This window comes from Chionomys nivalis, chromosome 22, assembly GCF_950005125.1.
Source record: "Chionomys nivalis chromosome 22, mChiNiv1.1, whole genome shotgun sequence".
Lineage (NCBI taxonomy): Eukaryota > Metazoa > Chordata > Mammalia > Rodentia > Cricetidae > Chionomys > Chionomys nivalis.
This window is the reverse complement of record NC_080107.1, coordinates 51,588,783-51,613,130: the sequence shown is the minus strand read 5'-3', so window position 1 is coordinate 51,613,130 and position 24,348 is coordinate 51,588,783. Positions and strand designations below refer to the sequence as shown.

Sequence of the window (24,348 nt, the reverse complement as noted above, 5' to 3'; positions counted from 1 at the left end):
ATGACCAAAAGAATTTAAATAAAGGCAGTCTCTAAAGACAAAGCAGACAGTCAAATTATGTGATCACTAAGCACTTACAAACCCCTCCTCAAATTAAGAGTCCCATTTTTCCTAAACAAAAAACTGAGTCTCAGCGATGTTAAGTGACCGGCCCACAGGTTTGAGTGACAAGACTGGGATTCAAACCTAGATCTTTCTGGCCTGTATCCTTGTAATCTATTTCAAATAAATCATGAACTTTTGCTTCCAGGCAGAAAGCTTTCAAAGTCGTAATACGAAGCTTGGGACTGAAAAGGACAAAACCACCATGTCAGGAGTTTAGGGATTTGGATCTGATCTTGTTACTTTTATGGTTTTTAATTCACTGAATGAAAATCATGCTGACATGTTTAGGTCCCTTTTTTGTTTTGCCAAAGCATATGTCAGTATAAAGAAGGAACAGGAAAATTAAAACTTGATCCACTGATTCAAAAAACCTAATCCTGCTGAAATACTAGGAGGGGCAGAAAAGAAACGAAGCTAAGGCTGGAAGAAACCTTTTAAACCTCTCCAAAAAGATCTTCTTAAAGTACTTCAATCTTGTGTTTCATACATAATTTGCAATAGGTATCCCACCGTTGAAAAACCTTTAGTAAAGAAAGGTTTTCACTGCTTTGTTTCTTTGTTTAGATTTCAAATGGAAAAAACCCACACATTTTAAAGAAGCATAAATTGGGACTCGAAAAGCCTCAAGAATAAAAGGTTATATAAAAAATGAAATCATTACATGTAAGGTAGCCTTAATACAATGTATTATTTTACATAAATGTTATTACCACAAACTAACAGCAGTTTCTAAGTGTAACAGTGTATAACTATTACTGACATTTTCAAAAAAACATGCTTTAGGATTGACATTCACAGCCAATTATCAAAAATTATATTAGGAAAAGGAGAGGGAAATGCAGTAAGAATGGGGAAAGGTGAGAAAAGCTGGATATTGGGCACAGGAAGGGTCAACAGGAAGAAGGGCAGCTGTACTGGTGGATACTGAACTTGTATTGCACAGTAAATATAAGAGCAGACACCTAGGGCAACAGCACCCTGAAGACAGTCATCCATGAGAAAGCTACTTAATCAAAGAAGACAAAAAATGACATTGCAGAGAATGGTTCAGAGACAGATACAACAGAGAGAAAGTACCGAGAGAGACAGCAGCATAAAGTAGCCTCAAATACATGAGAGTGTTTATGGATGTCTTAATCAAACACATTTAATTGCTTCCTCATGAAGCAACAAGAGCACATCTGTTTTAGAAAAGAAACATACCACATTATATTATGGAAATATCTTAATCCCTTTCCAGTCCAGTGATTAATACATCAGATCATCTGCAGCTCACATTCATGAGGCTCTGGGAGTGGACTCACGTTTGTGTTCCAGGCGCCTGACTGTCCGCTCTACATTATGCCCATTTGCTTCTTAAGCAACGGCTGAGCACCTTCCGCTGCATGCCACCAGATCCTGTGCTAGCTGACACACACTAGACAGGCATGCCTAGCCTTTCCCCAGACACGGAAAAAAGGTATTATGACTAGAGTGGAGAGAGCAGGAGGTAAGGACACCCAAAGTGAGGAGGCTGGCAGGGCTGACAGGTGCAAAACCACACAGTGTCATACTAAGTCATATGCAATGGAATGTTAGCCTTCCAGAGGAATGTAATTCTGATACATGCATACATTGATAAACCCAACTGAAATAAAATCAGCTCAGACAGACACACACTGCATGACTCCATCTATATAAGATTCCTAAAGTAATCAGAGGCTGAGAGCAGAATGGTTTCCAGGGATCTCGTGTGTGTGCGCGCGCGTGTGTGTGTGTGTGTGTGTGTGTGTGTGTGTGTAACTCTTTGATATACACAGTTTCAGCTTTATAAGATGAAAAGCATTGACACAAACTGACAATTTTTAATGTGTATTCTATCAATTTGTTTGTTTTTTGATTTTGTTTTTTGAGACAGGGTTTCTTTGTACAGCCCTGGCTGTCCTGGAACTTGCTCTGTAGACCATACTGGTCTCGAACTCAGAGATCCACCAGTCTCCACTCCTCTGGGATTAAAGGTGTGTGCCACCACCACTGCTTGGCTCATAATTATTTTTAAGGGAGGAATTCTAGCAAATTCTTCTACAAACAACGTGAAACACCACAAAAGAGGTTCAAAAGCTAAAGGAGATCTGACTGGGCCTGTATTTTGTATAGACAGCAATGTGCACACAATATCTAAGCAGAGGGAGACTATGCAGAAGCCCCTGGGCAGAGAGAGGGAAGCTGGAGACCCACCCCGTAGCAGCTTCTTGGCTGGGTGATGAAGACAGCAGTCTTTTCCACTAGGGTCAAACAGCCCTCCCAGCATGATGCAGGAGTTTTGGCTGAGCTGGCAGGGTCATACTTTGTTTGTACAAACTCCGCCAAGCAGGTCTTCCAGTAACATCCTGGATGGGGGCCTTCCTGCAGAATTCCTTGAGCGTGTTCCCATGAACAATAAGCAGAGGGCATGCCCTGCTGGTAACCAACACACAGAAAAACCCACTGGCTGAAATGATACTTCTCATTGTTTCTACCAAACAGGACATATGTACAATGCTATACACCAGCCAGGAAAATCCCTGCTAAGTTGGATCATTACAGCAAAACCCACTTATGATGTCTTTGGCTATTTAAAAGGTGGCATTAAACACAGAAAAATGAGCTTATCCTAGAGCTTTGCCGCTTGTTGGCTCTAGAACTCTGCACAGTAGACTCGGCTTCTTCATGTTCAGCGTGAGTATGGCTATTACTAAGAGGAGGATGCAAGGGTGAAATGAAATGACGGGTGGCAAGGCCTTGGCACACTGCCAGCACATATGCACTGCAGGAGCCTACACAGGGTGGCTACACTAATTATTCTAACCACAGAATCTCCAAGACCTAGGGACAATAGGATGTGAGTGGTGAGGGAAAAAAACACTTGAAAAGGATTTGGTTCCTTAAAGCTTTTGTTCACGGAATCAACAGAGAGCAGTGAAGGCAGGTAGAAGGGCAGAGGCCAAGCCTGGTGGCATAGCCTATAATCTTGATTACTTGGGAGGCTAACAGGAGGGGGCTGCCATGTTTAAGATCTTCCTGGAGTATACAGAGTAGGTTCAAGGCTTGTCTGGGCAACTTTGTGAGAGCCCGCCTCAAAGCAAAAACTAAGGGCTAGGATATAGCTCAATGGAGGGAAGTCCTAGGTTCAGGACTCAAGTACTACCAAGAAAGGAAATGAACAGAAAGACAGGGCAGCAGCAGGCAACGGGCCATAGAGGCCAGGACTTCTCTCCAATAGCAAGGGGCAGCAAGCGAAGAACGCGGCTGCACTCCACGGAACAGCACATCAAAACACATCTCTGACAATTCCAGAGAGAAAGCTTGCCACCCTGTCACTGGGCAGCTAGGAGACTCCCCCACAGTCAGCAGTAGACACATGCCCTGCTTCATTGTTTCTGGAAGGAGCTGCTCAATGCTTTGGGGCTATGAGACCTGACGGAAATGTTTTTGTTTATGCAGCCCAGCCGGATTTCCTGTTTCTAAGTATCCCCCCATTAACCTATCTTGCATACATTAATGTCTTATAAAGACAACAGACTAAAGAGAATCATACATTTGAGAAGGCTTTCTACCACCTATGCTAATTTTTAGTCTTCCTAGGGACACAACTCGCCACATGCGTTCAAAGGACTGTACACTGACTAAAGTCCAGGTAAGCATAACAGAAAGAAAAAGGATGAGTCCTAACTCCAGCCGCCTGCTGCACGGTCTCCGTTACATCACCCATTTCCTTCTCACTCAGCTAGAAGACCAGAACCCAATCCCTGGACTAAGTGGACAGAACCCTTGCTGAGGCTCCCACAAACATGGATGAGTACAGGTTTAGTGGACAAGTGACAGCTGACCTCTAACCTCTGCTCTGCCACCAGTAGTCGCAGTGACCATGGACACTGGCCTTTGCTCTCTGAACTGCAGCTGCCATCTGGAGAAATGCTTGAGGAAGGTCTGAAGACATTGGAGGGATTTGAGGACCAGATCTTCCATGTCTAAGTTTGTCTCGGTTTCCCTGTCTGTCAAACATGTCTAATTGTACTTGAGAGAATTAAATAAGTCAGTAACTGTGAGGTACATAGTGATGGTTCATAAACATTATTTGCTGCTACTTTCTCATCTATTGAATACAGAACTAGGAGTGGGTTAGGTTAAAAATGTAGCCTCTTGGTCCATTAAGATGGCTCAGCTGGTAAATGAACTTACTGCCAAGCCTGACAACCTGAGTGTGATTCCTAGAACCAAATGACAGCAGGAGAACCAACTCCTCCACACATGCGCTGTAGCACATACACCACAAGCAATGAAAAGTAAATGTCCTTAAAATATTGTCTTCCACAAAGAACAAATGGTAGACGCTGGTTAAGGAAAAGAATATGTAGGTACTAAACTATTTTAAGCTGTCAACAACACAAAAAATAAATAATGGAGGTCTAGGGTATAAATCAGTGGTAAGCACTTGTCAAGCACGTGCAAAGTTTGTTTCCACACCCAGCACCAAAAAGGGGAAAGAAACTAAAAGGGGCCATCATCTACTGAGGAAGATAGCACAGCAGCTACAAGCTTAGAGAAGCTCTAGAGAAAAGTGACCTTCACTTACTGACTGTACGACACTAGGCACAGAGAACCAAAGAATTTCCTTGCTCTATGACAAAACAGGGATGAAAACCTAGGACCCCAAAGGATTATATGGACATATTAGATGATACACAATAGCACCAGGAAGAGCAGGGTGCATATAGCAGACGCTCATACTCATTTATTCCACAAACACTGGTCCTATATTACATACTTACTACATGCTAAGCCCTGTTCCTGGGGCTAGGGATACATAGATGAATAAAATAGACAAAGCTCTTCCTCTGTCTTCCCAAAGCACTCACATTCTAGCAAAGGGAAAACAGACAGTAAATAAATGTACAAGATCGCATAAGTGTATGAAGAAAATAGAGCAAGACAAAGATATATGGAGGACCTTGTTATCCATGGTATGGTGATATGCTGCTCAACTGGATCTACCTTATCATCTGATGCTAACATCTTTTCTGCTCAGAAATAATAACAGCTTCAGAGCTCCTTCCGAGTGCCAGGCTCTAAGCTGATGCATGATGTGTGCATTAACTTGGTGAATGTCACAACACTCCAGTGGCCTTAGTGTTATTACCTGGGTTTTATAGATTATAAAGCAGAGACTCAGACAAATGAAGCAGCAGTCCTGATAGACCTGGAATCTGAGGCCAATGTGGCCTGAGTCCTGAATTTCAGACCTTCTGCTACAGACTCATTGTTGGTTAGTCAAATCCAGCAGCTGGACTTACAAGTGCACTCTACACTATGATATGCTTACATATGTAACAAGACGAAACGGTTTGCTGAATTTGCCTGAAGAATAAATGGTCCTACAAGGAATGGTAGATAGAGGACAATGGCACAAGGGCAGGAAGAGAACCAGCCATTGCTAAAGTATAGTTTGAAGCCACTAATCCCCTTTCAAGATTACCAGCAATCTATATACATGTGGGTTGTGTAATGAAATGGCTTTACCAATACTTCTTGGAATGTGCCAATCATGCACACCCCATAACAAGATCTATAAAATGAGGCCAGAACCAAATGGAACAATAGATAATATAGTTAGAACATAGGCTCCGGAAGCAGATGGGTTCAAGTCTGAAAAACGGTTCTTCCACTTACTAATCTGTGACCTTGGGCAAGTTATTTAAACTTCCCAAGCCCAGTTTCCTCGTTTATACTACAGTCACTTCAAAAGGATATTTCTAGGCAGCTGAAAAAAAATGAGACAACTATGAAAAGATATGTGCAAAAAAATAAAGCAGCCTGTGGTACTGAAGACATTTCATCCTATTTCCATAAAATAAGTACAAATAAATGTTCCTCGGTTTATGATGGGGACATGTCCTGATGAGCTCATTATAAACTAAAAATAACCTAATGAAGCACCCTACTTCACACACCTCGTCCTCCAGGCCATCAGGCAGCAGACGGGGACCATGGCTCACTATCCCCACAGGAGCACTGTAAAGCTGCTGTCCACTTCTCATTTATTACATTCTTTCCCATTTCCCCTGCTGTCAGATCTGCACTGCAATCGAGCAGTCCCAGTGACTCCTGCCCTCCTCTCCCCTTCATCCTTCACAGGATCCTCCCAATCATTCTTCACAAGAGTAAATGCTATGATTATTCCATCTTGTACACAAAGAATGTGGGGCTCAGAGAGTTGGTATATCTTGCCCAAGGATGCAGCATGTTTTCATTGTTTCTTAGGGTTGAACTCCAGCTCTGTCATAGCTTTCTCTGTACAAAGCAATTTCCCTCCCAACTCAACTCAACTGGGGACCATCCTAATCAACCTACATTGTGGAAAAATTTCCCGGAGAAATTATGTATCCATGTATGGGGAAATGTTGAGGTCAGCCTGAGGGAATGATAGCTGAGACTTCTTGTGATCTTGGGAGTTCTTTGGTCTGATTCTATAGGAAATTCTCTTTTGATTACCTCAGAATTTTGGTCTGGGGGAAGAAGACAGCAAGACATCAGCTCCATCATCCAATATGTACAGAAGAAGAAAGATGGTAAACATGGAACAATGAGCCATGGGAGAAACAGGCCACTGGCTGAGGAGTGTCAAGGATAGCCAGGATCTCTGTCTTTACCAGAAACATAAAGTCAGTCTATACCAGACTGTAATTCATATTCAAAGAGTAAACAAAGTGCTTATTAACAATCAAACTACAGTGCTCCAGAACAACTTAAATTCCAAGATAATTACAACATAATGACTCAACTCCTCCCATCCCTAAAAGTGGAGCAGAAAATAAAAGTCATGACCATGTGGCTGGGAGACAGGTTAGTTTGGACTAGAAGAGAATCCACAAACAACAACAACAAAAAAGTAGCCTTGATTTTACTACCAAATAAGTAGGATTTTAAAAAAGGCTGTGTCCAAGAATTATTTAGCCAGGAGAATTAATTCAAATACTGCAAGACAAGGAATTTAAAAGGCCTGTGGCAGGTCTCAAGGAAGAAGTCACAGATTTAATATCTGATTACTCTTTAAAAATCATTGACACTTAATCTCATTTTATAGATAAGGAGGCCAAATTCAAAAAGTTAAACACTTACCTGGGGTCTCCACTGTGGGAGGTACTCACACCAGTATAACTACCCTCCCCAGACTGGCTTTGGGAGTAAAGATTTCCACAGTTTCCAGTTCCCAAACTGTCAACCCTCCAGGACATTCAGCTGAGATCATTCCCAAACAGACTCCCTGGCTATTCCCAGGCAATAACCAACCATTCCTGGCACAGGACTGACTACCACAGGCCTCTTCCAGGGGTGAGCCCTGCCCAGAAACACCCAGAAGTCTGGGTGTACTACAGGAAGTGTCTTTTCCAACCTTTGTCCATTTCTTTTTCTTAGACCCGCTTGCTGTGGGATAATGTTTTTGTACACTGTAAAGGTTTGTCACTTGTATTGGTTCAATAAAATGCTGATTGGCCAGTAGCCAGGTGTTGCAAGGAGGGCTGCTTGTTTCCTTCCCAGCTGCTCAGCAGCTCAGCCCCAAAATAACCACCCAGAAACTATTATTAATTAAATCACTGCTTGGCCTATTAGCTCTACCTTGTTATCGGCTAGCTTTTACATATTAATTTAAACCATTTCTATTAATCTGTGTATCTCCATGTTGCTGTGGCTTACCAGGTAAAGTTTCATCTGGCTCCAGTGGGGCAACATGGCTTTTCTTTGACTCTACCCTTCTTTCTTCCATCATTCAATTTAGTTTTCCCTGACTAACTAAGTTTTGCACTGCTATAGGTTCAAAGCAGTTTCTTTATTCATTAATGGTAATCACAGTATACAGAGGGGAATCCCACATCAGTCAGGCATGAAGTATAGGTGGGGCAACCAGACTAGAAAAATTTTGAGAAGAGGAAAGACAGAGAGCAGTCAAAGATGCAGCCAGACACAAGGAAGCAGGATGAGAATGCCTCACTGATGAAAGGTACGAAGCCACATCGCTAAACATAGACAAGAATTATGGGTTAATTTAAGTTGTAAGAGCTAGTTAATAATAAGCCTGAGCTAATAAGCCAAACAATTTCGTTATTAATATGAGCCTCTGTGTGTTTCTTTGGAACTGAATGGCTGTGGGTCTGGGTGGGAGACAGAAACTCCATCTAGAAATTGTGCCCACCATGGGGCAAGAATGTCCACATAAAGCCTGAGAAAGCTTAACAAAAAAAAGGATTCTAGAGGACAAGAACAGAGTCAAGCACAGCTTCCTGGTAACCATCTTTTTTCCAGTAGGCTTTGTTTGCTAGAGCTGCATGGCTCCTTTTAAGAGAGGCTTCCCGACTCAGCTTTAGCCCCCAAAACCTCACAGCTCTTTTAAGAGGTTCTGCCACCAAACACTTAAATGATGTTTATGAGCAGTCAGTGTCAGCAGCATGCTTCTTGGTGGTGGCAGAGTTGTGACAATGAGCATGGCTCCTGCCAGTACCTCCACCATGAAGCTAGACTATCAGAAGACTAAGGAACAGGGTGGAATCAGCCACCAAAGCCATATCTTTAATCCTAGCCATGCGGCTTAGCAGATTTAAGACTCATGCACTCAAAAAAAAAAAAAAATAGAGATATACAGTAAAGACAGACTGATATGGAAAACAAAAACAAAAACCTCTAAACAGTTTACAGTGTGTTTAAAAATATAGATAGGCTTGGAAGAAAAAAGAAAAAAGGCAGTGAAAGTCCTAAAAAAAAAAAGAAAGAAAGAAAGAAAGAAAGAAAGAAAGAAAGAAAGAAAGAAAGAGAGGGCCAGGCAGTGGTGGCGCACACCTTTAATCCCAGCACTTGAGAGGCAGAGGCAAGCGATCTCTGTGAGTTCAAGGCCTGGTCTACAGGTTCCAGGTTCCAAAGCTACAGAGAAACCCTGTCTCAAAAAACCAAAAGTGAAAAATAAAAATAAAAGAAATAGAATAAGGAAGAAAAAAAACAACATAAAGATGGAAAATATACAAAGAGTCTGGATACCTTATATTACTGTGCTGTCTGAATTGTCCGACTGCTGAGGAAGGAGCAACAGTTGCTGCTGAATTAATTCAACCTATTGAATTAATACTTTGAAAATGTCTTGACTTCAAAATTTAAGTCAAAAGACTTCAAAATTTAAGTAAAAAGGCATGTTACTTTGGAGAAGAAGTTTTGCTTTTGTTTCCACAGGAAATGAGAGGCTGTGGATTCATTCCTGGTTAAGAAAAATAAGGCACTAGCCAGCCATCAGGCAAGCTTCAACACACGGCCCCCTCATCGATCTGACCCTATAAACTCAAGGCCCATTCCACCACCCATCTCCTGCGACCTCAGAGGAACTCTGAACCACAGGCTGCAACTGCACACAGTGGACCAAGAGATCAGCAGCTCCCTGAGACACAGACAGTGACTGCAAGGATTGGACAAAGAGGCAAAGACAGTGCCAGCACCAATTGGAGGAAGAGATGGATAGGCACCAATGAAAAAATTCATTCAACAACCTAAAAAACAACATGGTAATACCAGAACCAAGTGATCATACAACAGGAAGACCTGATCATCCTAATCCAGAAGAAGCAGAGAAAGACGATCTTAAATATAACTTTATGAAGATGATAAAGACACTTAAAGAGGAAATGAAAAACTCCCTTAAAGAAATGGAGGAGATTGGCTGCTCTGAAAAGCCATCTTTGCATTGTTTCTGGGTCCTGCTCCACATTCGCCGCCCCCACCCCTACCCATCCTCATCCCCTCCGACTCCAGCAGCTTTCTCGCCAGAGTCATCGAATTCGATTCCTTTCTCACTCGCACATGGGATCACCAGCGTGCACCCCCACCCCCATGTCAGATGCCGCCATGGACACCAGCTCTGAGATCACCACCAAGGACGTGAAGGAGAGAAGGAAGTTGTGGAGAAGGCAGACAATGAAAGAGACACACCTGTCAAAGAGAAAGTGGGGAGCAGGAGGCCAACAATGAGGTAGATGAAGAAGAGGAAGAAGATGGAGATGAAGAGGAGGACGTTGAGGTTCCTACGGGCAGCGGGTAGCTGAAGAGGATGAGGAAGATGATACTGACACCAAGAAGCAGACGACTGCTGAGGATGACTGGACAGCAAAGGAAAAGCTGAACTAAGGTCGCCGTGACCTGTTCACCCTCTATTTCCCATCTCAGAATTTAAACGTGGTCACCTTCGAGTAGAGGAGCAGACCCCGCTCGCCCACAGCTGGCAGTGCCACCTCTAGATGACATGAGCTCTTCATCAACCCACCAAAGACCACACCATGAATTTGCAACAAGGGAGGAAAAAAACCCAAAACTTCCAAGGCCCTGCTTTTTTTCCTTAAAAATACTTTAAAAGAAATTTTATTTATTTATTTATTTATTTATTTATTTATTTTTTTGATTTTTTGATTTTTTGAGACAGGGTTTCTCCATAGCTTTTGGTTCCTGTCCTGGAACTAGCTCTTGTAGACCAGGCTGGCCTCGAACTCACAGAGATCCACCTGTCTCTGCCTCCCGAGTGCTGGGATTAAAGGCGTGCGCCACCACCGCCCGGCTCGAAATTTTATTTTTTATTTACATTTTATATTTTTGTACATATTGTTAGGGGTCAGCCATTTCTAATGATAAGGGGTGACCAGACCAGCCTTCAGAGCGTTCTCTGTCCTACTTCTGACCTTACTTGTGGTGGTACCATGTTCATTATAATCTTAAAGGAGGAAAAAAAAGTTGTAAAAAAACCAAAAACAACAACAGAAAAACCCAATCTTATTCCAGTAACTTCTTTTGCGTATGTACCTGGCTCTACTGTAAGTAGTTGCTTTGTGTAAGATGGTTAAAAAGGCCAAAGATAAGAGGTTTCTTCTTTTTCTTCCTTGTTTTGTCTATGAAGTTGCTATTTGTTTATTTATCTTTTGGCCTCTTTGATGTATGTGTAAAACAATAAACCAGAATTTTATTTTGCTGAGTTGTTAAAAAAAATTGATGAAAAGACAAATAAAAAATTGAAGAAATCAATAAATCTCTTAAAGAAACTCAAGAAAACCAAGAAAAAGCAAACAGGTAAAGGAAACAGATCAAGATTTGAAAACTGAAATAGAAGCAATAAAGAAAACACAAACAGAAGGAATTCAGGAAATCTGGGTAAAAGAACAGGAACTACTGATGTATGCATAACCAAAAGAATACAAGAGATGGAAGAGAGAATTTCAGACATTGAAGATACTATAGAGGAAACAGATTCATTGGTCAAAGAAAAATGTTAAATCCAACAAATTCTTAACACAAAATATTCAAGAAATCTGGGACACCATTAAAAAAAAAAAAACCTAAGAATAATAGGGGTAGAAGAGGGTCAGAAGAACTCTAGCTCAAAGGCACAGAAAATATATTCAACAAAATCATAGAAGAAAACTTTTCCAACCTAAAGGATATGCCTATGAAGGTACAAGAAGCTTACAGAACACCAAATAGATTGAACAACAAAAAAAATCCCCTTGCTATGTAATAATCAAAACACAAAATATAAAGAAAGACTACTAAGAGCTGTGAAGAAAAAAGGCCAAGTAACATATAAAGGCAGACCTATCAGAATTATACCTGACTTCTCAATGAAAACCATGAAAGCCAGAAGGTCCTGGACAGACATGCCGTAGACACTAAGAGACCATGGATGCAAGCCCAGACTACTATACCCAGCAAAGCTTTCAATCACCATCGATGGAGAAATCAAGATATTCCATGACAAAACGAGATTCAAATAATACCTATCCACAAATCCAGCATTGCAGAAAGTACTAGAAGGAAAACTCCAACCCAAGAAAGCTAACTGCACCCCCCCCCCCCCAAATAACCGCAGGCAACAGATAACTTTGAACCAGCAAACTCCAAAGAAGGAAAAACACACAAACACTACCACCAAAAAAATAACAGGAATTAACAATCACTGGTCATTAATTATCTCTTAATATCAACGGATTCAATTCACCTATTAAAAAAAAAACACAGGCTAACAGAACAGATGTGAAAGCAGGATCCATTCTTCTGCTGTATACAAGAAACCACCTCAACCTCAAAAGCAGACATCTTCCCAGAGTAAAGGGTTAGTTAAAGATTTTCCAATCAAATGGACCCAAGAAACACGCAGGTGTAGCTATTCTAATATCTAACAAAATAAATCTCAAACTAAAATCAATCAGAAGAGATGGATACTTCATACTCATCACAGGAAAAATTCATCAAGATGAAGTCTCAATTCTGAACATTTATGACCTAAAAACAAGAGCACCCACATATGTAAAAGAAACATTAGTAAACCCCACACACTAATAGTAGGAGACTTCAACACCCCACTCTCACCAATGGACAGGTCAACCAGACAGAAACTTAACAGAAAAATAAGAGAACTAAGATATGTTATGATTCAAATGGACCTATCAGACATCTACAGAATATACCATCCATACACAAAAGAATAGACCTTTTTCTCAGCACCTCATGGAATCTTATCTAAAATTGACCACATTCTTGATAACAAAGCAAACCTCAACAGATTAAAAAAAATGGAATAACACCCTGTATCTTATTGGATCACCATGTTTAAATTTAGAATTCAACAAGATTAACTGCAGAAAGCCTACAAACTCATGGAAACTGAATCACCCCTGGGTCAAGGAAGAAATAAAAATATTAAAGACTTCCTAGAATTAAATGGAAATGAAGGCACAACATACCCAAATCTATGAGACACTATGAAAGCAGTGCTAAGAGGAAAGTTCATAGCACTAAATGCCCACTTAAAGAAAATGGAGAAAGCTCACATTAGTGACTTAACAGCACACATGAAAGCTCTAGAACAAAAAGAAGTAGACTCACCCAGGAGGAATAGAGGACAGGAAATAATCAAATTGAGGGCCGAAATCAATAAAAGAGAAACAAAAAAACAATACAAAGAATCAATGAAACAAAGAGTTGGTTCTTTGAGAAATATCAACAAGTCAGAAAAACCATTATCTAAACTAATCAAAAGGCAGCGAAAAAACATCCAAATTAACAAAATCAGAAATTAAAAGGGGGATATAACAACAGACACTGAGGAAATCCAGAGACTTATTAGATCATACTACAAATTGGAAAATGTAAAAGAAATTGATAATTTTTTTGATAGGTACCACAAGCCAAAATTAAATCAAGACCAGGTAAACAATTTTTTTTTTTTTTTGGTTTTTTGGTTTTTTTTGAGACAGGGTTTCTCTGTGGTTTTGGAGCCTGTCCTGGAACTAGCTCTTGTAGACCAGGCTGGTCTCGCAGGTAAACAATTTAAATAGACCTATAACCTACAAAGCAGAGGCAGGTGGATCTCTGTGAGTTCGAGACCAGCCTGGTCTACAAGAGCTAGTTCCAGGACAGGCTCCAAAACTACAGAGAAACCCTGTCTCGAAAAAAGAAAAAAAAAAAAAAGAAAGAAATAGAAGCTGTCATCAAAAGCCTCCAAGCCAAAAAAGCCCAGTGCCGGATAGTTTTAGCACAGAATTCTACCAGAACTTTAAAGAAGAGCTAATATCTATACTCCTCAAATTGTTCCACCTAATAGAAATAAAAGGAACATTGCCAAACTCTTTCTGTGAGGTTACAGTTACCCTGATACCAAAACCAAGAAAGAGAACTACAATCTCCCGCATGAACATTGATGCAAAAATACTCAATAAAATATTGACAAATTGAATCCAAGAACACATAAAAAAAATCATTTATTATGAGCAACTCAGCTTCATCCAAGACATGTAGGGATGGTTTAACATATGAAAATCTATTGATTGCCGGGCAGTGGCAGCGCGCGCCTTTAATCCCAGCACTCGGGAGGCAGAGGCAGGCGGATCTCTGTGAGTTTGAGACCAGCCTGGTCTACAAGAGCTAGTTCCAGGACAGGAACCAAAGCCACAGACAAACCCTGTATTGAAAAACCAAAAAAAAAAAAAAAAAAAGAAAGAAAGAAAGAAAGAAAAGAAAAGAAAAAGAAAGAAATTGTATTGATGTAAACACTACATGTATAAACTGAGAGAAAAAACATATAATCATCTCATTAGGTGCTGAAAAGGCATTCAACAAAAATCTGACATTCCTTCATGATAAAGATCTTGGAAAGATCAGGGATACAAGGTTCATACCTAAACATAATAAAAGCAATATACAGCAAGTTGACAGTCAACATCAAATTAAATGGAGAGAAACTCAAAGTGATTACACTAAAATCATGAACAAGACAAGACTGCCCACTCTCTCCATATCTATTCAACATAGTTCTTGAAGTTCTAACAAGAGCAGTAAGACAACAAAAGAAGATCAACGAGATACAAATTGGGTAGGAAGAAGTCAAACTTTCACTATTCACAGATGATATAACACTATATATAAGTAACCCCAAGAATTCTAACACGGAACTCCTACAGCAAATAAACACCTTCAATAATGTGGCTGGATACAAGATCAACTCAAAAAAATCAGTAGCCCTCCTATATACAGAGATAAAGAAGCTGAGAAAGAAATCAGAGAACCATCACCATTCACAACAGCCACAAATAACATAAAATATTTTGGGGTAACACTAACCAAACAAGTGAAAGACCTGTACGAAAAGAACAAGTACTTTAAAAAAAAAAAAAAAAGTGAAGATATCAGAAAATGGAAGGATCTCCCATGCTCTTAGTCCAACATAATAATTATGGCAATCCTACCAAAAGCAATCTACAGATTCAATGCAATACCCATCAAAATCCCAACAATTCTTCACAGACCTCAAAAGAACAACAACAAAAAAACCAGGATAGCCAAAACAATCCTGTACTTTACTTCCACAGTCATCATCATCCCTGACATCAAGCTCTTTTATAGAGCTACAGTAATGAAAACTGCTTGGTATTGGCATAAAAACAGATAGGTTAACCAGTGGAATCGAATCGATGACCCAGATATTAATCCACACACCTATGAACACCTGATATTTAAGAAAGAAGCTAAAATTATACAATGGAAAAAAGAAAATATCTTCAACAAATGGTGCTGGTTACAGATTCAATGCAATGCCCAGCAAAATTCTTCAAAGACCTCGAAAGAACGGTACTCAACTTCATATGTAAGAGCAAAAACCCCAGGATAGACAAAACAATCCTGTAGAATAAAAGAACTTCTGGAGGCATCACAATCCCTGACTGCAAACTCTACTGCAGAGCTATAGTACTGAAAACAGCCTGATATTGGCATAAGAACAGACAGGAGGACCAATGGAACTGAATAGAAGACCTGGATATCAATCCACACATCTTCGAATACCTGATCTTTAAAAAGAAGCAAAAAATGTCAAATGCAGAAAATAAAGTATATTTAACAAGTGGTGCTGGCATAGCTGGATATCAACATACAGAAGAATGAAAATAGACCCATATCTATCACCTTGAACAAAACTCAAATCCAAATGGATCAAAGACCTCAACATAAAGCCAGCCACACAGAACCTTACAGAAGAGAAAATGGAAAGTACACTTGAACACATCGGCACAGGGAACCACTTCCTAAATAGAACCCCAGCAGCACAGACACTGAGAGAAACAATTAATAAATGGGACCTCTTGAAACTGAAAAGCTTCTGTAAAGCAAAGGACATAGTCAACAAGACAAACAACAGTCTACAGAATGGGAAAAGATCTTCACTAACCCCACATCAGACAGAGGTCTGATCTCCAAAATATATAAAGAACTCAAGAAATTGGACACCAAAAGAACACATAATCCAAAAAAAAAAAAAAAAAAAAAAAAAAAAAGGAGTACAGACCTAAACAGAGAACTCTTAACAGAGGAATCTAAAATGGCTGAAAGACACTTAAGGAAATGTTCGACATCCTTAATCATCAGGGAAATGCAAATCAAAACAACTCTGAGATTCCATCTTATACCTGTAAGAATGGCCAAGGTCAAAAGCACTGATGACATCTTATGCTGGAGAGATTGTGGGGAAAAGGGAACACTTCTGCATTGCTGGTGGGAATGCAAGCTGGTACAACCCCTTTGGATGTCAGTGTGGCGACTTCTCAGAAAATTAGGAGGCAACCTTCCTCAAGACCCAGTAATACCACTTTTGGGTATATATCCAAAGGATGCTCAATTGTGCCACATGGACATGTGCTCAACTATGTTCATAGCAGCCTTGTTTGTCATAGCCAAAACCTGGAAACAACCTAAATGCCCGAAGAATGGATAAGGAAAATGTGGTACATTTACACAATGGAGTACTACACAGCAGAAAAAAATGACAGCATGAATTTTGCAGGAAAATGGATGGAGCTAGAAAACATTATTTTGAGTGAGGTAACCCAGACACAGAAAGACAATTATCACATGTACTCACTCATAGGTCGTTTTTAAACATAAAGCAAAGAAAGCCAGCTCTCAAACCACAATCCCAGAGAACTTTGACAATAATGAGGACACTAAGAGAGACTTACATAGATCTAATCTACATGGGAAGTAGAAAGTAGAAAAAGACAAGATCTCCTGAGTAAATTGGGAGCCCCTATTGTCATGCAGCCAAAAAGAAGAGCTGGATCCCAATTCAGTACACATGGGAGCAGGGTTAATCTAAGCACTGTGCTCCCCTGCTTCCCCAGTGTATCAGGCACTCGAAAGCTCTCAGCAGAGTGGTGTCCAGTGTATTACCCCTTCCTCACTCCTTACCATTCACTGCTTACAGAAGGAACAGTGTATGTTATTTCTTTAAAGAAATCATATTCGTTATTATCTCTCTTAATCACATGAAATCTCTGTCTATCATTGTATACTTTTTAATCTACTTCACAAATAATCAACTGTAAACACAGCAATCTGCTAGAGTCATATGGAAGTTACTGCCAAAAACTAATGAAAACTTTGGTACTTTTACTTTAAAATCAACTTTTATCCCCTCACATGACACAGCTACCATAATAAAGAACAGACCGTTCATTTTTTATCTGGAAAACTACCAAACACATAATTCAGTAAGGGGCCTTATGACCCTACCACCTTGTCAAGGAGAAGAAAGTATATAAAAAATGAGGTTTGCAGGAGCAGAGGGCTTTGGTTTGTCAATTTTCTCTTGGATTACATCCATTAGCCAAGATAAAATAATGTAAAAAACCGATGTAACAAATCCTACATCTTTGAAAATACAAGTTAAACACACTGATACTTCAAGCTTATGTTCGACACACCAAGGGCAACTGTTAACTCCAGTGGGGTTGCAGAGATGTGTGTTATGTCAATCTGACCTTTCAAATAAAAATGTGAAAAGTGTTTGGGCTGCTTTGAAAAGAACCCAAGCCAAGAGTATACATTAGCAACACAAGTTCGTAGCATTGCAGAATTTGAGGACCAGTAAGGGACCTACAGACCCGAGCATAGCCCTTTCATCTGGTCCATGAGAAAGACAAAGCTCAGAAAAGTGAAGTGGCCTACAAGACTACAGACAGAAGTTTAACAACCAGAGGATGAAGATGCTGCCGACAATCTATTTCTCTTGTAATATTTAAAAGTAATTTTTAAAGGTTTCTTTTATTTTTATCTACACATATGTGTATGTCTCTGTGGTTATATGCCAAATATGTGTGGGTACTCAATGTGGCGAGAAGAAGGTGTCGACAGTTGTAAGATGGTAAGAAGGTGCTAGGAACTGAACTTGAGATCTCTGGAAGAACAGAGCACCCCCAACTGTCGAGCTATCTGTCCAGCCCCTCCTCTTCTAAATCTCGCTTCTGATATTTATAATTACTTTCAGTACTTTCCAGAATTATTCATCGGAATAGAAAGTAACAAAAAAACTCACGATTTCAAATCTTGTCTGCCAATATAGGTCATATGATCATGGCAATCTCTATTTCTCGAAGCTTCAGAGCTTTTTGTCTATAAACTGTGTTGTGGGTCACAGTGGTTTTCCCAAGTAGCTGGAGGTAATACAAACAAAGAGCCTGACAAATGGTCTATGAGCAAGCATAAGGTCTCTGTGCCCTCAGCAGAGACTGGAATACACACATGCTGAGAAGACACTTCCCAAGCAAACAGGCACTGAACTTGAACCCAAGATTTTACGGCTGTTAAACACAAGTTATACTAGCCAGTTCACAAGATTTTAGAGCAGAGTGTTAATTCCGTTTGATATAGTATCAAGAACATAGCTATTTTCTGGCCTTACGGCAGGAAAAAGTATAGTCAAGGAAGCTGTCAGTTCCCCCAGGGTTATGGCTGTTCTCACAGCTGAGTGTGGTGGTACACATCTGTACTCACAGCACTCTCAAGGCGGAGGCAGGATGGTCTCACACACCTGGCCGCCTAACAAGATGTCATTGTGACTCTTTGTAGCCAAGGAAACCTGGGCAGCACTAGTTTACCTCTTGGAGACTAAACTTTCCTAATTGGAAAAATTACTTTAAAGGGATCATATAACAAATGAAGCAATTTCTACAAAGAAATACAGGATGACAGGTGACACAAAAGGAACCCTAGTCATTCTATTTCCCTTTTGCTGTTTGGACGATGTCACTGCTTTAATCATTTAAATATCCCTTCCTTCCTGAATCTTGCTTGCTTCTCTAGAGCCCCCAAATTTATCTTTCTTAAAAATATTTTTTAAAAAAATTATGTGTGTGTGGGCATGTCTACATGAGTTCATGTGCACCACACATGTGCAAGTGCTGAGTCTGAGTGGTGTGGATGGGAATGGCCCTCATTCAGTGTATAACACTCGGTCCCTGGTTGGTGGGACCGTGGAAGGATTTAGAGGTATGGCCTTGTTAGAGGAAGTGTGGGGTTGGCTTTGAAGTTTCAAAAAAGAATCTTGTCACCCCCACTGTACACTCTGTCTTCTGTTTGTGAGGTCTCAGCTGCTGTTCCAGCATCATGCCTGCTTGCCTGCCACCATGCTCCTGCCACAATGGTGATAGATTCTATCTCTCTGGAACTACCAGCCCCAAATAAATTCTCCGATGCATAGGCTGCCTTGGTCATGGTGTTTTATCACACCAATAGTAAATAAGACAATGCCAAAGGGCATATGAAATCTCTTGGAACTGGAGATACAGTTGTAAGCTGCCTAGTATAGGTGCCAGGAACTGAAGCCTGACCCTCTGCAAGAGCATTGAGTGCTCTTACTCACGGAGCCATCTCAGCAGTCCTCTTCCATCTCTTTGCACGCTGACTCTTCATAGATCTTACCAACACCAGACACTATGGAGTTCATTATATCTGCTCAACTAGCAGGTGAGCTCCGAAGGAACAAGGAGCTTTCTGGTTTGGCTTACTGCTATACCCCAATAACTAGGAAAGGGCCTGGCACAACTGGTCAGTGTGAGGCACTGTGTAGGAACGGGGGTTCTTCTGCTGTGTAACCATGGCTCAGGTCTCACCTAGACTGCCGTAATTTTACTGTTCTTTTTATGTCCACTTTGTCCCCAATATTCCACGTTAATCAGCAATGAGAGAGACACTTGCAAAGTCCCTGTCAGATCAATCCTTTGCTTGCACCCTTCAATGGCTTATCACTACCATTAGGAGAAATCCCAGTTCCTTCCATGGCCTGTGAAGTCTCCACTGTCAGAACTAACCCAACCCTTGTTCTCACTACCCTCTCCTTGTGCTTCAGACACACCAGCTTTTCTTTTACTCAAACATGCCACCATCTTGTCTGTTCTTTCGAGGAAGGATTTTGTTGTGTAGACCAGGCTGGCCCTGAACTTGTGATCCTCCTGACCCCACTTCCCAAGTACTATCTTTTCTTTTTAAAGCTTTCATTTATTGCTGTGGAAGCAGGAAGTGAGCCTGCGTATTGGGAGTTGCTGTCACAGCCCACATATGGAGGCCAGAGAAAAACTATGTAGAGTCAGTTCTTTCTGCCTGTATGAGGGCTTCAGGGATGGAACTCACTGCCAGGCTTCTATGGCAAGGGTTTTATCCACTAAGCCATCTCATCAGCCTTGTCTTCTCTTTTTAAATTCAAGAAGGAAGATCTATTCTTATTCACTTAAAAATCCATGAAGAAGCAAAACAAACAAACAAAAAAAACCCACTACTCTGGACTTACGCCTTTAATTCTTCAATTACCAAAGAGTAACGTAAAAATAATCCGACAAGGAACACGGGGTTAGAGTTGACAAGTGTCAAGTTGCTTTCTGAACTGAGGCCTTTGTGCTTGCCACTCACCCTTCTTTGCAGGCTTCCTCCAGGCTGATGACTCCCCCTCATCATCTGCTCTCAGCAGAAATGATAACTCCTTAAACGACCCTCCCACTATCACACCTGTCAATCACTCCCTCCTGGATACTAGTAGCTTTCCTTTCCCCCAGAATTTATTTCATTTAATCTGTAATGACTTGATGTGCTAACTTGTCCTAACTTCCCAGTCAGAAAGTGTAGGGACAAGGTGTTCATAAGCTTACTGCTGTAGCACACACAGATATGAGATAAACAAATCTGCATCAGCAAACTGACCTCACAGCTTAGCCAGGATGAAGGATGTGGATAATAGGTCACGCCATTGGCCCAAATGTCTCAGGGTATTAGTTTCCATGCAAAGACAACTACTCTGTGTCACTGAAAAACGTGGATTTCAGGCAAACTTACTTGGGGATAGGTACCCGAATTAGTGTCCCTTCCGCTTCTGGGTTCAGATTCATTCCACTTTCTCTTATAGCCTTGACAGCTGCAGCTGTACACTGAAAACCAGATCAAAAGGTAAACAGAATTAGTAAATAATTATTACCAGATGCAAGCCCTCTGTCGATAACTGGCAACCCATCTTGGCAGAACATGGAAACATTTAGTTCTGTTACCAGTAAGATCAGGAAGTTACACTGGTGTAGAGTGCTTTGATCAAGCTGAATAGCAAGCCATGTCCACTCCTGGTACCAGTGTATTGCGGAAGGAAAAAAAGAAAGAAGAAAAAAGAAAAAGAAAACAGCTCTGCTTCTTTGAAAAGATTTCAATGATTTGAGGCAACACAGATCAAAACCACAATAAATCCTCAAGGGAGGAGGGCTGGTCTGTGCAAAGATTGGTGTAAAGACAGATGAAAGATTTCATACGTTAAAAATTCCAGTTGACATTTTACACTCAAAATATACCAGTGCCGGTTTGGAATGAGTAAATAAATTTAACTCATTCACATCTACACTCATACCAAACTCACGCTTTGGAATGAGCAGTAAACCTCCACTGCTGTGCACCACAGAAAAAGCAGAGTGACAGAAGAAAAGCATGGGTCTTGGAATCAGAAAAACTTCACTTTAAATCCAGCTTTGGGACCACATACCCTGAGCAATAAATTTGACCATTCATAATCTGAGATGATATGGTACCTATGTATCACAAAAGCAATGAGATGATGCAAGCAACATACCTAACTCAGTGCCTGGCACAGAGTTAATATTCAGTCAAGAGCAGTTATTATATGAACAAACCATATCCATGTATTGAGAGTGTGTAAAGTCCTCCTAACATCCTTTAGGAACTTCTCTTGCAGACTCACTGATACACAGACTGCCTAACGTCCAACCTCATACTTGAACAATATGCTCACTGCACCTTCTATCAATCCTAAAAACAACAGGAAGTGGGTGGAAGACAATGAACTCAGAAGAACAAGGCTCCTGACATGTCCCAGAGCTGATTCATGCCACTTGAACTCAAAGGTCAGTCCTGTCCTTGAGTTCCTCCAGCTTTACGTTTGAAAGGCATGGAAGGTGGTACACACCTATGTTACTTTTTCAAGCATTTCACTGTTCCTGTTTTAGAGGAGGTGTCTAAAAACTTACCCACTCCATCTTTAAATCACCTTAATTCTACATCTGTATGGCATCACGACAACAAACCAGATCATCCATACACATATGTGTAGAACCTAAGAGTGGGCAAAGTATAAGTATCTACAATAAATTTTTTAAATGTTGCCTCAAATCATAGGCCTTCGGTGTTGGAAAGGGATCTCTGCTATAACCAAGCACCACCTGTTTATTATGAACAAGGAGCCTACAGGGTAAAGTCACATCCTTTAGAATAGACAGCATCCCTTGACAGCCCAAGAAAGATGCAATAAAAGAGACAACCTATCAAACTTCAGTTACTTTCAGGGGTAAGGAGAGGCTGAGCTGTATTTGGGTTAATGTTGTTACTTTGTCTTTATTCTTTTTACAGATCCTCAAGCTCAATGTATTCAGTAATTATTACATAAGCAAACAACTATGAACAATATATATAAAAGTGGAACTGGAGAGACAGCTCAGCAGTTAAGAGTGCTTGCTGCTTTTACAGGGCACCCAAGTTTGGTTCACAGCAGCTTACAACCATCTGTAACTCCAATTCCAGGAGACCCAACACCATCTCCTGGCCCCTGTGAATAATGCATGCACACAGTGCACACATAAGCACTCATATACATAAAAATAAACAAGTTAACTGGGCAAAAATAAAGAAAATATCTCCTTGCAGAGAACAGTCACCTTTATAAAATCATTTGTAGAGTTAAGAGTAAAGGAAGAGTCCCCACTTTGAAGAGGAAGCTCTAGCTCCCACCTCCTAACCTTCTATAGCTTCTCACCACATAACCCAGAAAACACTGCTATCACACCCTTATGTCTTAGGTAGGGTTTTCATTGTTGTGAAGAGACACCACGACCACAGTAACTCTTTAAAGGAAAACAATTAGTTGGGGCTGGATTACAGTTTCAGAGGTTAGCCCATTATCGTCATGGCGAGAAGCATGAGAGCATGCAGACAGACGTGAGAAGGAGCTGAGAGTTCTACATCCTGATCCATAGGCAGCAGAATGAGACGAGCTTGAGCATAGGAGACCTTAAAGCCTGCCTCCATAGTGACACACTTCCTCCAACAAGGCCACACCTAATAGTTCCACTCCCTATATACCAAGCATCCAAACACATGAGTCTATGGGGGCCATTCCCAGTCAAACCACCATACTCTACTACCACCAAGCTCCTTTTCAGTCCATGCAACCTTCCCCTGTAGATGAACGAGTACTCACTCAGACACCAAGCTGGGCAATGTCTCCCTATTTCCACCTGCACAGTGGAAGCTACAGTGCCAGTGAACCACAAAAGCTTGCTGAATGAATACTCTTAGTAATTCCATTTAAGTCAACTGGAAAATGCATCTCCTGACTTTACTTCAAAACCTTACTTTACATTTTAGTTTTTTTATGACTTCATATTTAGGGAAAAATGTTAACTGAGATTTCTCCTAAAGACTTACTGAAAGTAAGTCTTCTAATTTATCTAGGTATGTATAGTTTGATTTGACATGGTAGGACTCAGGCCTTAGGAAACTATAGTCATTTCCCTAACAATATGTTTAAACTATTCATAGGTCAAACAAAAAAGGCACATATGCATATACAACTTCCATTCCTTATCTTTAGCTTTTAATTCTGTCACTGGAGGGGAACACTCCCTGATATCAAAAGGCAGACTGGTTGCTTTGTTCTCCATACTAACCAACTGGCAGTGGATACTGGCATACTGTATATTGAGAAAGATCACTGACCCAATCTGGGGACTGGCAGAGAAGAGTTCCACTATCAATTAATTAGCAATGCCTGTCCTTGCCAAGCCACAATAATTGACAAAAAATAGCAAAATGTCTGTATACAGGTAAACAAGGTCTTGAGAATTCAGAGTCAACTCTGTTAGCTCCATATCAATTACCGGCCTTCCATTTCTTTATACCTCAGTGAATCCCTAGAATATAAGGTACTGAAAACAGACCTCTAGTATCTCTAACCACCAATAGTTTCCAGCCCTCCACATAAAACCTACTCACTTGGAGGATGCAAAAGACATCGGCGAGTTAACGCAGGATGGTGAAAAGAGTACAAGCCCACGTGTCGAGCAGAACTATGTGCCTAACAGTGTGAAGCTAGGGGAGGCATTTCCCTTCTCTGAGCCTGTTGCCTCTTCTACAAATAATGGAGCCTACTGATGGTGTTACCGTTGTCACTGTTATTTGCTTTTGCTCAGATGATGCTGCTTTCATTCACTTCTCTTCTTTCCCATCATTAACTGTAGCTTCAGGCATGTTTCGGGAAGAGGACAGCTGTGTGCATAATTTATCAAGCAGAATATATGCTAAACAAATGAAACACAGGTTTACATGTAAATCTGCACT

The 24,348-nt window shown here is 40.7% G+C and overlaps 1 protein-coding gene across 2 annotated transcripts in view; it reads right to left on the bottom strand.

Moving 5' to 3' along the window:
- Positions 1–24,348, bottom strand: part of Mrrf (mitochondrial ribosome recycling factor) — a 67,834-nt gene that overhangs the window by 16,285 nt on the left and 27,201 nt on the right. For both annotated transcript variants that reach the window (XM_057755131.1, XM_057755129.1), the window contains one exon: positions 20,794–20,885. In XM_057755131.1, coding sequence (XP_057611114.1) covers positions 20,794–20,885 — 92 coding nt within the window. The remainder of the gene's footprint in view (positions 1–20,793; positions 20,886–24,348) is intronic.